A 14,193-nucleotide genomic window follows, 5' to 3' on the forward strand; every position below is an offset into this window, starting at 1 on the left:
ATCCTGAAAAAGGGAGATGCTTATGACTAATCTAAAAGGGACTTGATTAGATATAAAATTATCAGTTTCTAGTTCAAAGATTTTCAATTTTCCCCAGAGATCGCTGGCCTCTCTTAAGCACCATAAAAATGTTAACATTAACAATTAACATGACCATCAACATTAACTACAAAATGTAAAGAATTACTGTATTAGATACTTCTAGCCAATCAGCATAATACTTACAGTTTACAGAGTCCACTGTATCATATCAATAGGGTAGACCACAGCATGTATCTGAGTTAGTGTGAATTAGTATATCTTACTAGATTTTAAGCACTCAAGGTGTTTCCTGTTTGAGTGTCTCAGACAATCTCTTGCTGGTAAACACTGGTATGAGAGATTCTGAGAGCTGACCTTCTAAAATTTATGTTAAGCTCTTGTTACTCAGATGGTGGCAATAATATCAAACAACGGCCATTATGTCAATATTCCAGTTGCTACAGAAACTGATCAAACAAGACCAGATTGGCTCTAACCCGCTTCACACAAGATCAATTACAGGAAGTCAGTAGAGCCATGAGACTAGTCTCACAGAATCAGAAAGGGGAATCCTCTACAACATTGTAGCATGATGCCAAGCCAACTCTAACCTAGCAGTAGTGCAATTAGCAATGTCATTGCAGATGAACAGTGAAAAAATTATGTAGCTGCTTCTACTAAAATTCTAGAGATTGGCAAAAACAAAATGGAGCTACTTGAAACTTTAGAACAGTGCCTCAGAAATTTACTCAATGATTCAACAAGCCTGTAGAGATTGCTTTAACAAGGGTGAAAGGTTTTAGATGATTAGGCTTAGTTTTTGAAAACTAAAACTTCTGTAACAATTGAACCTTCTTCGTAGAATGGTAAACTATAAAGTGTTCAGTTTAGGTGTTCTTTTCAAAGATATTTTGTCACACAAACTTTTTATTAATTTATTTTACTTAATAGCCTATTTATTTGTCGCCAGACAAACTATTAAAATAATAGTACCTTTTCAAAACATAAAGGTTCTGTTTCTTGACTAGGAGAGAACTAAGAGAGCTTCTGAGAGCTGACTTTCTGACATTTTGGATTAGCTCTTACTACACAGAGTGTTGTTGTAAGGCAACAATATCAAACAGCGATCATTATTTCAATATTTCAGCTGCTAAAGAGCTGATTAAACACGACCAGATTGGCTCTAATGAACTCCACACAAAATTAATTACAGAAGGTCAGTAAAGCAGTAGGCTAGTCTCACAGAATTAGAAAGGGAAATTCCCTAGAATAATATTTATGCAGGTTTATATCAAAGCATCACTAGCTTACAGCTACCCATCATTGACAGGTTTATATCAAGGCATCGCTAGCTTGCAGCTACCCATTATCGGTAGGTTTATATCAAGACATCACTAGCTTACAGCTACCCATCATTAGTAGGTTTATATATGGACATCACTACCTTACAGCTACCCATCATTGGTAGGTTTATATCAAGACATCACTAGCTTACAGCTACCCATCATCGGTCGGTCTATATCAAAACATCTCTAGCTTACAGCTACCCATCATTGGTAGATTTATATCAAGACATCACAAGCTTACAGCTACCCATCATTAGTAGGTTTATATATGGACATCACTACCTTACAGCTACCCATCATTGGTCGGTTTATATCAAGACATCACTTGCTTACAGATACCCATCATTGGTAGGTTTATATCAAGACATCAATAGCTTACAGCTACCAATCATCGGTAGGTTTATATCAAGACATCACTAGCTTACAGCTACCCATCATCGGTCGGTCTATATCAAAACATCTCTAGCTTACAGCTACCCATCATTGGTAGATTTATATCAAGACATCACAAGCTTACAGCTACCCATCATTAGTAGGTTTATATATGGACATCACTACCTTACAGCTACCCATCATTGGTCGGTTTATATCAAGACATCACTTGCTTACAGATACCCATTATCGGTAGGTTTATATCAAGACATCATTAGCTTACAGCCATCCATCATCGGTAGGTTTATATCAAGACATCACTAGCTTACCGCCATCCATCATCGGTAGGTTTATATCAAAACATCTCTAGCTTACAGCTACCCATCATTGGTAGGTCTATATCAAAACATCACTAGCTCACAGAACCCCATCATCAGTAAGGTTATATCAAGACATCACTAGCTTACCGCCATCCATCATTGGTAGGTTTATATCAAAACATCTCTAGCTTACAGCTACCCATCATTGGTAGGTCTATATCAAAACATCACTAGCTCACAGAACCCCATCATCAGTAAGGTTATATCAAGACATCACTAGCTTACCGCCATCCATCATTGCTAGGTTTATATCAAGACATCATTAGCTTACAGCTACCCATCATTGCTAGGTTTATACCAAGGCATCACTAGCTTACAGCTACTCATTATCGTTAGGTTTATACCAAGGCTTCGCTAGCTTACATCTACCTATCATCATCCATCATTGGTTAGTGCTAAATATACACAGTTGTTTTAGCAACATTGGAACTCAACAGACTCACAGCTGCAATTAGTTTTACATTTATGTAAGAACATCTAACATTGTCAATGTGTTTGCGTGTGAGGTATGAGGGGGGTGTGAGTGTATGTGTGTGTGCTTGTGTGCTTGCATGTGTGTGCGTGCACATGTGCTCATGTGGGACTGTGTTAGTTCACACACATGTGCATACATGTGTGTGCATGTTTGTGCATGCGCATCTGTGAGTGTGTTTATGTACACATAAGTGCGCATGTGTGTGCGTGCGTGTGTGTGTGCGTGTGTGCAAGCGTGCGTGCGTGTGTGTGTCTACTAATATGCGCAATACTATGTATTTATGCTATTTGTGGCAGATTATATGTAAACTTCACCAGCTTATGCTCTGTACCTGACACCAGGCTGCTATAACATTAGACTTCAAAGCCACATTTGGTTCTTGACAACCAGCTACATAAGCACCCATCAGTAGACTATCATATTGAAAAAGATGAAAATCACAGGCATCGCCGGGCTTACTACTAGTTATGTAAATGCACACTGTCCTCAGACCTGCATTTCTAAAACGAGGTTGCAACGTAATAATACATGCATGGTGCTTTAGTATATAGCTGGTTTGAACAAAAGAATACAAGAGAGTCTTTTGTATTTCTTATAAGTTGTCAGAAATTTAGCCGCATACAAATGTACTATGTTTTTTCAGAGTTAGTAGCATGCTACTGCCTTGGAAGCTAAATTATATGACACGATCATATGCTTTTCTAATAGTTTTTTTTACAAAATGAAAATATGATACCATAAACTAACTTTTGAACTGATTCTAGCCATTCAGATGAAAGTGTCTTATATTCAGCCAACTCTTGCTGTCTTTAAACACTCACCTACTACTGACTACTCTAATGAACTAATAGTACCAAAACTACAATAATCCTTTGCTACTTTGTGGCTCACCTTTTGTATTTTTTGAACCATTTAAAGATTAAATTGGATTTTAAGACTATCCATTAAAAATATTAAATTGATTAAAAAAAGCACAGTATACATAGAATATCTACAGTAAATACTGTAAATATTTTATATACTCTTCTGGCCAAGTGAGATCCCGCCAAGAGTAGACTTGCGATAGCAGCCGCCACGGTTTGCTGCGTTTCTTGTTACGTTTGGTAAAGCGTAAAAAGGCCAAGCGCTCGTGACTTTCATCATGCCATTGATCCTTAAAATTCTTTTGCCTTCTGTCCTTCTTTTTCTCCTTCTCTTTCTCTCTTTCTCTCTCTTTTTCTCTCTTCTTTTTTCTCTCCTTCTCTTCCTCTATCCTCCTCTCCTTCTCTCTTTCTCTCCCTTCTTCTCTCCTTTTTCCCCCTGTCTTTTCTTTCCCTTTCTTTTTCTTTCCTTCTCTTCCATTCACTTCCTTTCTCCTTTTCCCCTGTTTCCTTCTTTCTTTTTTTCCCTGTCTCCCTCTTTATTATTCTCTTCCTTTTTAATTCTCTCCCTCGCTCTTTTCTGTCTACCTGTTTTCTCTCTCCCTTTCTTCTTATTTCTCTCTCTTCCGTTCTCTTCCTCTCGCCTTCTCTCCCTCTCTCCTTCTCTCCCTTTATCCTACTTTCCCTCTCTCCTCTCCCTCTGTCCTTCTCTTTTTCTCTCCCTGTCTCCTTCACTCCCACTTTCTCTCTCTCCCTCTCTCTCTCTCTCTCCCTCTCTCCATCGTGACTGTTCTGATTCTCAATTGGTCCAATTCAAGGGTTTCATCCAAAGTGGCAATGATTTTTTTGCGTTAAGGTGAAATGAGTTGAAACACTGCAAGATTAAAATCTATAAGAGCCATCGTGTTAGATATAATTTTACAATTTGTCAGCTGAAATGAACACTTGCTGTTGAAAGCTAGTTCATTTACTATGATGAAACAAATTATATTATTTATACCCGCGTGTACCCACGTATACTCATATGCACCCATGTGTAGCCACATACACTCACATGTGCCCACATATACCTGGTTATACCCATATGTACCCTTGTGTACCAAATTGTTATGTTTCTGTATGAATAATAGCGCAAACTATAACAAATGTGGTTTATTCACTCTCATATTATGTAATGAACTGTTGCCTTAAAACCTAGTTTATAAAACTATGAGCCACGGCTATTTAATAAATAGCTATACAAAGCATAAATTATATTAAATATATAGCGCCAAGTTAGCTTGACCTAAGTTTTTATTATATCAATATATCACACATATACCATAAAACCTCTAATTTAACGTCATGGCGCTTTATTTTTCAACCCTTTCTCTATAGTAGCGGTCCATTAGAGGCGGCATTCAAATAGAGGCTGGCGGTGTATTTTACAAAATGGATCATCAGAATTTTTGGAAGATAAATTTAGCCCTAATACGGGCGAAGCAATTGTCGCCTATATTTTGCTCTCTTTTTGTGGTTGAGCGATATTAAACTTTTTTGATGCAATAAATTTGCTAACTTACTTCCAACTTGCCAAAGATTTCTTAATGAATATGCATCGAAAGGCATAATATAATTGAGAAATATCTCTACCAGTTGATATTTATTGCTTTCAATTGACCTGCAATGATATTATCGCATGTGCCCTTCTTTGCAATTTGTTGGCATTTTGAATTTCTATATCATTCTAATTTATATCTATATTTAACATTGTTGAATGAAAGCTCATTGCACTCATTAATATTTTTGCCTCAGTTTGCAGCCATAACTAGCTTTTATGTGCAATAGAAGTGGAGTTATGATCACCGGTCCAATGTAAGCCGTGTTAAAATAGCCGCAAAGATGCTATTAAATAACATGTTCTAAATCTGCATATTCAGAAATTATGCAATAATAATTTATCAAATGATCCAAATATATATTCATGAACTAGTTACATAGACAAACCATACTTAAATTACATGCAAAAGCAAAAATTAACGTTTTTGAAACAAAAATATTTCCATCGTTGGCTCGGATAGCTGCATTCTGATTGTTGCTGTCGATGGAACAAACATCTTCTAATTGTCCAATACTTTCCACAATATCTTCTGGCCTCAACTCTTATTCTGTACTGCTGAACTAGTTAATATTAGCGTTCAAACAATTTTTGGCAGAGCAAACTTTGACGTGCTGCATTTAGCACAAGTGCAACGCATAACAGTTTGCTCGCTAAACGTAACCTTTGGCCCAAAACCTACAAACCGTTTTTATATGCATGTTCTTCTAAATATTAAGACGGTGTTAAACAAGAAACTACTATTAGCCTGAGATAGTTATTAATTATTTCTATGGCAGTGTTTTTAAAGTTCATCTACCATCGTAAACTTAAACCATTTTTTATATATGTATAAGTACTTCGAAGTATTAAGACTGTGTTAAACAAGGAGCTACTATTAGCCTGAGACCATTGTTGATTATTGCTATAGTGTTGCTTTCAAAGTTTTAATAAAAAAAGCAAAAATTTTTAGAGTTTGACAATTAGGTAATTGATTATTATTAATATAAGCAATACATTATTAGTTCGATTTATGGACACTTTTCTACTGACTACTTAATATTATGGGTTTATAAAAATCAAAGATAGTCAAAGGGGTAGTCAATTGGAAATGGCGTTCAATTGGAAGTTTTACAGTACCTACAGATACCCACACATACCCACTTATACCTATATGTACCCGTGTGTACCACATACAACCACATGTATACTATATTTAATGGAAAGAGCAATTTAGTTTTTTTTGATGGTCTCTCAAACATCTCACATGCACCCAACCATCAGACTCCTAAGAGAAGCAAACCCAAATGCACCTCTTAAGGTCATCTGAAGCTAGTCTGTAACTAGGGTGGTAGTTATCTGTCATTTATTTTATTTGCTGTTGTAGATTATTCAAGTGAAAGGGAAGCAAATGGTTTAAGCAAAGAGATGGAAAATGCTGCAAAGTCCTGCTTTGCTTTGATATTTTTAGCTGTTGGTTACATCGGAGTTGGAATCGTCTTATGCTTGTTAGAGCTTTTGGTCAATGGAGAAATCAAGCACCTGCTAATGCATTTCATTAGCTATGGGGTAGCCTTTCTGATGTGCTTCAGCAACCACAGCATTATAGACCAACTGCCTGACTACAAGTATGTGGCTTCAACCAGCGTACCCACTTGCATCTACGCACAAACCACAGTGAACTTTATAATACAGTTTATTTTTGAGGATGTAACTGGGTCACTGGCACGATTAAATAATGAATTTGAACCAACATCGGAATGGATTCAATGGTTTGGAGTTTGTATAACAACCTTGAAATGTTTGTGTAGAATTATGATACTGTTTAACAGAAAAACAACTCAAAGTATGGAACGCACTGCATGTGACGCATTCTGTTTAGTACTTGGTGGCTGCTGTTTATATATTTGTGCATTTCAGAGTACTTCCTTTATTAAGTACTGGTTGTAAAAGAACTTCTAATCTTTAAGCTTTCAATCATCTAAAATTATTTCCTGTTTGATTGATTAGAACTGCAAAGTATCTTTTGCTATTACAGACATGAAATACGTACTTACAGTTTCGTGATATTTTTTTAATAGTATTCGCTATTGGTACAACACGTTGGAGTTAGAGTTGAAGCAGTTGTACCTGCTCTAAACCAAATAATGCTCTGTTAATACTTAGCGTGTGATATATTCTCTGAATAAGCAATGACTGCATAACTTTTGTATTTTTATGTAAAACATTCAATTTAGAAAGACTGAGATGTTATTATTTAGTTGTAATTTAGCTTTTATTATTTTTCAATGCTGCCTTATGATAAATTTATGGCTTATGAATTGCAGTGCCGTAAGAGGTGATTGTTTGTCCCTAAATTCCGTAATAAACGATGCAAGTGTTTTGCTTTTTGCTATCCATATCGTATTTTTCTCTATTTACTCTGGTTTGTGTGCAGGCAGTCTGGTATGCCTTGAGAGATCGACATAACACTGCTTGTGACTGCTTGTGACTGCTTGTGTGCGCACTGTTTGTGAGATGTTCTGCATAACACTTGGTGGTTGCTGTTTAGATTTTGTACAAATCAATAAATTTCTTTTATCAGGCACTTGTTATAAAAGAACTTCCAATCTTGCAAGATTTCAATAATCTAAAATCATCTTCTGATAATTGATACTTGGATGAACTAGTGACCAAGAGATTAAAAAAGTACAAAACTTTTAGTTATAAGTATAATTATATTGTCTATGAATTATATTTGTGTTTATAGATCATTTTTTATGATTTTTTGAATATAAGTATTTTATAACCATATTCAACAATATTGCTTAAAAGCTCATTGCACTCATCGATATGTTTGCTAAAGTTTGCAGCCAAAACTGCATTTTTATGTGCCATAGAAGAGGAGTTAAGAGCGGTGATCTATTGCAAACCGAGTTCAGATAACCACAATGATGCTATCAAATAATATGCTATTAATCTGAAAATTAATAAATTATATAATAATAATAATCCATAAAATGCTACAAACATATATATTCAAGAACGAGGGACATAAACATATTCATAATAAACCCAGAAACAAAAATTTACATTTTGGAAACAAAAATATTTGCATCATTTGCTTGACCAGTTGAGTTTTGATTGTTGCTTTTGTTTGGAACCATTTTATTTTTCTCTGGTTGTAGCAATACTTTACACAGTGTCTTCTAACCTCAAATTTTTTTCCGAACTGATGAAATAGTCGATATTAGCATCTATACAATTTTTAGCCAAGCCGTTGCTATTTAGAAAACTTTCTTCACAAATAATGAGACTTTTAGCTGCATTCATACTAAGCACAAGTATTAACCTTAACATATCAGTGCAGATTTCATCGTAATTGCTATAACATTTTCACTTACGGCGAAATATCAAGACCCCATTAAACAAGGAAGTAGTATTAGCCTGATACAGTTATTAATTATTTCTATGGCGCTGCATTCAAAGTTTTGACGACGGTGTTAAATGACGATGGAATTTATGTCATAAGAACATTAATATACAAGTAAATTGCCTAATTCGTTCCAAAATGTTTCCAAGCTGATGATGACAACAGCTTTTTTTTGGCCAAAAAAGAGAAAAGCTAGACTTGAGTTTTTAAGTTGTGCTTTAATGGCAGCGTCAAAAAAAATCCTCAACTGCAGTTTGTATCGAAAAAATCTTCCTTCTTTGTTATCACTTTCACTCTTTTTAGGGTTCACGATTGCGGTAATTTTGCAATCCATCGTTTTTTTTTACGTCATCAAGTCGTTTGCACATGCGCTCGTTCAAAAAAAAAGCCGTCATTTTTGTAGAAAACGTTTTTCTTTGATTTATTAGTACTTTTAAGTGTTGTTTTGATACTATAATAAAAAATTGCAAACAAAAACATCGTTTTCAAATTATCATTGCAAAAGCTTAGTGTTTCTAACAAAAAAATTGTCTATAAAGATGGCCGACAACGATAAAATGACGACACGAAAAAACGAAGGATAGGTTGAGTAAATTTCTGACGTACATATACAATTATTTGTGTATTTTTTCTATAAAGCAAGGTCTGTTCTGCGAAGGAAAACAAATAACGAATATTTTATATGTCTGCAATAAAGTAAAACTAAAATACACTTTTGCTATAATAAGAACGAGCGATGTGTACCTGCCAAAGCACACATCGCTCATTTTTTTCACTTTATCTCTTATCGCATCTATTGCTTGCCAAGGATAAAAATACCTAATATAATAATAATCGATAATACTCCAACTCGTGACAATCCGATTGGTAGACTGACGCAGTAACACCTGCATCAATTGATTGCTTTTGATTACAAGTATATATATTATATATACAATATGTATATTATAATATGAATATGTTATAATATCACTAATATATATTATAATATATACATTATATATGTTATAATATATAAAATATATTAAGAACTTGGAATTAAGTATTAAGGGCATTCGTAGAGCATTCAATAGAGCATTTATATAAATGCTCTATTTTAATATTGAGCACTCGGCTTCTAGTGAACTGCAACCTTCTTCTTCAGTATGTTATATTATATATTGTAAAATATATATTACATATATGTTACATTATATATACATATATATGTATTTATATAAATAAATTTTGCATCAAAATGTTACTTCAGTAAAATATAATGAAGTTCAACATTATGAAGTCTAATTGTTATAATTCATAGACCTATTAACTATACATTAAATAGTAGTATAGTTAATAGTATAGTTAATAGGTCTATGATATAATGTCACACACAGAAGAGGCCAGTGAAAAAACTTACATGCCAACAAAGGGCCGCATTCGCTTTTATATAAGATTGCAAAACAAAACTAATTTTGACATGAGCCAAACAAAAAATACAAAATGAAATATAATAGCACTACAAAACTAATTTTGACATGAGCTAAACAAAAAATACAAAATGAAATATAATAGCACTACAAAACTAATTTTTGTACCAGGCACACAGAGGTAAAGACGACAGGTAAACATGTAAAGATTTCCTTGTCTAAACAGTTTATAAACTTGTACGAACAGCCATTGTATATATATAATATATATACAAGTATATATTTTATATATACTTTATATACATATATATATATCAGCTATATATAAAGATAAATACAAATCATTGATTATATATACAAGATATATATACAAGATATACACGTATCTAGTATATATAATATATATACAAGATATATAATATACAATATATAATATATATAAATGTATATCTTTACATGTAAATCTTAGTTTTTGTCTTGCTGTCACTTGTCTGTCTAGTTGTAGTAATAAAGATTAGCGACAAAAATCAGCTTCATACTGGATTTGAACTCACCACATTCTATTCGCAAGTCTGCTAATGAGTGCGGAACCACAGGGCAAAGCCATTCTTATCACACTCATTGCTCTCATCATATACTGTATATCCTTTTCGCGATTGCACAAGCGAAATATGCACTTTTCATTATTAATTAATACAGTGCACCCTCAGGTTACAACAGGTCCATCTTTCTTGCCTGATGTGGTACATGGTAGGTATGATATGGTATATGAAAGAGTTAGCAAAAGATTGTCTTTCCTACAGTTATTCATTTTTAGTGATAAGCTGGGTAAAATAATTAGTAAATTTGCTAAAATAATTGGAGAAAAACTGTAGGAAAGGGTCAATAAAGTGCAAAGCATGACTCAACAGGAATATATCAGCTAAAGTTATCTGTTCCTGCAAGCGAAAAAAATCTTTCCAATAGCTTTTATAAAACTGATCAGAGATTGGCCAAAAAACTTGCTTTGCAAATTGACTGGTTTGAACGCAGCTTTACACAGTACCTCCAACACTTGTATGATTTTACCATGTTTTCACTTTGTTATATCATTATAACATTGTGCCAACAACTCCTATTATAACATTGTGCCAATAACTCCTACTGTAACTAGTTTTCTTGTTCTTTGATTTGCAACTGTAGCAGCTTGTCCAGTAAAACCAGAGTGCTTAGTGCTTAGTGCTTAGTGCTTGTCATGTGTGCTAACAATTTGCTAGTTACAACCCCCCTTGCTAATATGTTTAAAAAAAAGTCTCACAAGATCCCAGTCTATGAAAATGGTGAAGATGCTGACAACGCGAATCTTTACTATAGTAAAAGCCATTTCACCAGCCACAACAATTAGAAGTTGGAGTAAAAACTGCTGTTAATCACTATGTTTCCTTGGTGCGCAGTACTGCGATGCAGCCCACTCTGAAGTCGAGGGGATTGTACGTTGCCATGCTGCGCAGTGGTTTTCAGCAAATTAACCAGATAAGAGAAACTGTATAAATCGAACCGCCTGATGGAGAAATAGAATCGATCATGGATACCGAACATCAGAAACGGTCTTTTTTTGCTTATGTCATCATTATACTTTTATTTACAATACACATTCACAAGGTTTTACAAACATTAACACAAATTATACAAAGCAATATATTTTTAACAAGTATTTTTAAGTAATATATTATTTAAAAGTTAATTTAGGACTTGTCATCTTTTTTCGAAAAGTATTGGCATCGATAACAAAGTCTAGGAAAGTAATCATCCTCGTGGGTGCAGACCATAATTAAATTTAGGTGAAAGAAAATCGGAAAAATAGAAAAATACAAGATTAGCGGGATAACCTTTGTACTAGTTTATGGCCCTCGAATAATCCGTCTCCATGGCATGAGAGCTTATGTGCAGCCACTGCGCATAGCTGATCAGTGCGCAGTGATTTCAGTACGAAGACGCTGTTTCCATGATTCGGAGATAGTGCAACTCCAAAGCACTGCGCATCATGGAAGCGTAGTGTATGTGATTCGAACCAACACCATTCTGCTTACCAGTCTAACACTCTAATACACATGCGGGGTCATCCACTTTGAGTTATTTCTGATTAGTTGTGCCCATACTTATACTCAGTGCTTTATTGACACATCTGATGATCTCTCACATCTCACTCACTATGTTTCAATGATACGCATTTGGACTTGTACGCAAGTTTAGTAAAGCCTGGTTTCCATATGACAGCGCAAGGTGCGCAACAAGGCGCACGATGTCGTACGTTGACCGGCTGTGATGTGGAAAGCTCATTGCACGACGGACACTTGTCGAACGTGCGATGATCGCAACGATCCAACAGAATGGACTCTTGCAACGGGTGCGTGCGATGATGTATCCCACAATACAACTCTCAACCTTTTCAACCTATTCCACAATGCAAATGGAGGCTGCTTTCCAAAGAAATCGGTCTCCAGTACGAAAGAGTATGGAAATTACCCGCCCTGTCCAATGCAAGCACGGCCCCTACACGCGCTATGGAAACACTGCATCGCAGCCAACGCAATGCATTGCGCACGGTCACTGCTCTGTCACGGTGCACTGCGCCGATTATTGTGCTGCTATAATTATGAACAGGCTTTACTGTACAATTAGGCGTTTGATATCAGCATCAGCATTTAATGCAATGAATGCCAGCGCTTGACCCCATAGGTCAAGTATTAAGCTAATTAATGACCCCATAAATAGCATACACGTCAGACTGGACGTGTTGCAAAATGTATCACTTCAGGTTAATCTGACAGTTCCTGAAAAAGCCCTTGATAAGTGTTAGGACCACCCAAGGTAGCTTATAAAAACCTAGTCCTGGCGGTGTGTTTCTTTACTAGAGAACACTACCAAGCATTGTCACCACATGACAGAAGCATGCCATTATTATTATAAATAGCAACGCAGTCTTATCAAGCTTGGCTTTTTAGCATTCATTCGGAACATTGAAACTTTTCAAAATGTAGATAATGGAATAGCCTGTATGATATATTAATGGGCATCATGCGCAGGTGCCAATTACATCATTCGCAAATGTGAAACATTCGATAGAGATTTCCGAATAGCAAAACTCACTTACCTTGGGCATTTTTGCCATTTCCATGATATGGATTTTTTGCGGATTGGTTCAAACCTGTGCATCATGGGCGTCATAGAAACATAGTGACTAGACTAGTGCTAGAGGAATACATAGTCTATTATCATCTGCCGTAACTTTATATTGAAAATATCCATTGAAAGTAAATGTGCAAGCTCACTAACAATCCACCTGATTTGTGTTTCTTTATATAAGCTTTCTTATGATTGGTCAGAATTGCAACCAACCACTAATACTAATCAGTAGAAGGCTTTTTCTGCGCTGTTAGTCCATATTTTGTAAGCTTTTTTAGGCCTAACGTAACTTGTTCACCAATTGAAATCATTAATTACCATAAACACTCATGTATAGGCCACACCTGAAACCTTTAAACAATATTTTACTGTTATAGGTGTGGCTTATACATGAGAATTTACAGTAATTCAACTACAGTCCGGGTTCTGGGTTTGGGAGCACAGGAGTTATAATTTGTGCTGAATAAATGTGCAGACGGTTGGTGTCAAAACGGTCTAGTGGATATGAAAAGTATCGTAGGGCCTATATCGTAAAATATTTACCATAGTTAGAGCCATGTCAGTCTGTGCGAAGGCACGCTATGAGCTGTACAAAAGATGACTGCACAGCACAGGAACTGAACTTAAATTTTCAAATTCTCAGTTGAGCCCACTACGTAACTAGCCGCGCTACTCAACTACTGTACCTTGCTGAGCAGAATGATTGTGCATACAGTTATTATGCATGTCGATCTCGCAATGGGGGCCGAGTGGCCAGCGTACATACTAGCCAGAAAAAAGAAAATAATTTTCCAGAGAGCAAAAAGACAAACACATGCATCGGTTTATTAATGTATTTAGATACAAACAATTACTTCTCACGGCCCTGCAATTCATAAGCCATAAATTTATCATAAGGCAGCATTGAAAAATAATAAAAACTGAATTACAACTAAATAAAAACATCCCAAAGTCTTTCTAAAGTGAAGGTTTTACATAAAAATACAGAAGTTATGCAATCATTGCTTATTCACATAATATATCAAATGCTAAATATTAAAAAAACAATATTTAGTTTACAGCATGTACAACTGCTTCAACTCTAATTCCCAAGTGTTGTACCAATAGTGAATACTATCAACAATCTATCACAAAGCTGTAAGTTCGTATTTCATGTTTGTAATAGCAAAGGTACTTT

General features: G+C 35.2%; 1 protein-coding gene across 1 annotated transcript; it reads right to left on the reverse strand.

The window, feature by feature from the left end:
* Positions 1-3,748: 3,748 nt before the first annotated feature.
* LOC137397954 (octapeptide-repeat protein T2-like) lies at positions 3,749-12,993 on the reverse strand. The gene is made up of 2 exons (XM_068084048.1): positions 12,985-12,993; positions 3,749-4,246 (listed from the first exon to the last, which is right to left on the reverse strand). The coding sequence occupies exons 1-2, from the start codon at positions 12,991-12,993 to the stop codon at positions 3,749-3,751; spliced, it is 507 nt and encodes a 168-aa protein (XP_067940149.1).
* Between the last annotated feature and the right edge of the window lie 1,200 nt (positions 12,994-14,193).

The sequence above is a fragment of the Watersipora subatra genome, chromosome 6 (assembly GCF_963576615.1).
Source record: "Watersipora subatra chromosome 6, tzWatSuba1.1, whole genome shotgun sequence".
Taxonomy (NCBI): domain Eukaryota; kingdom Metazoa; phylum Bryozoa; class Gymnolaemata; order Cheilostomatida; family Watersiporidae; genus Watersipora; species Watersipora subatra.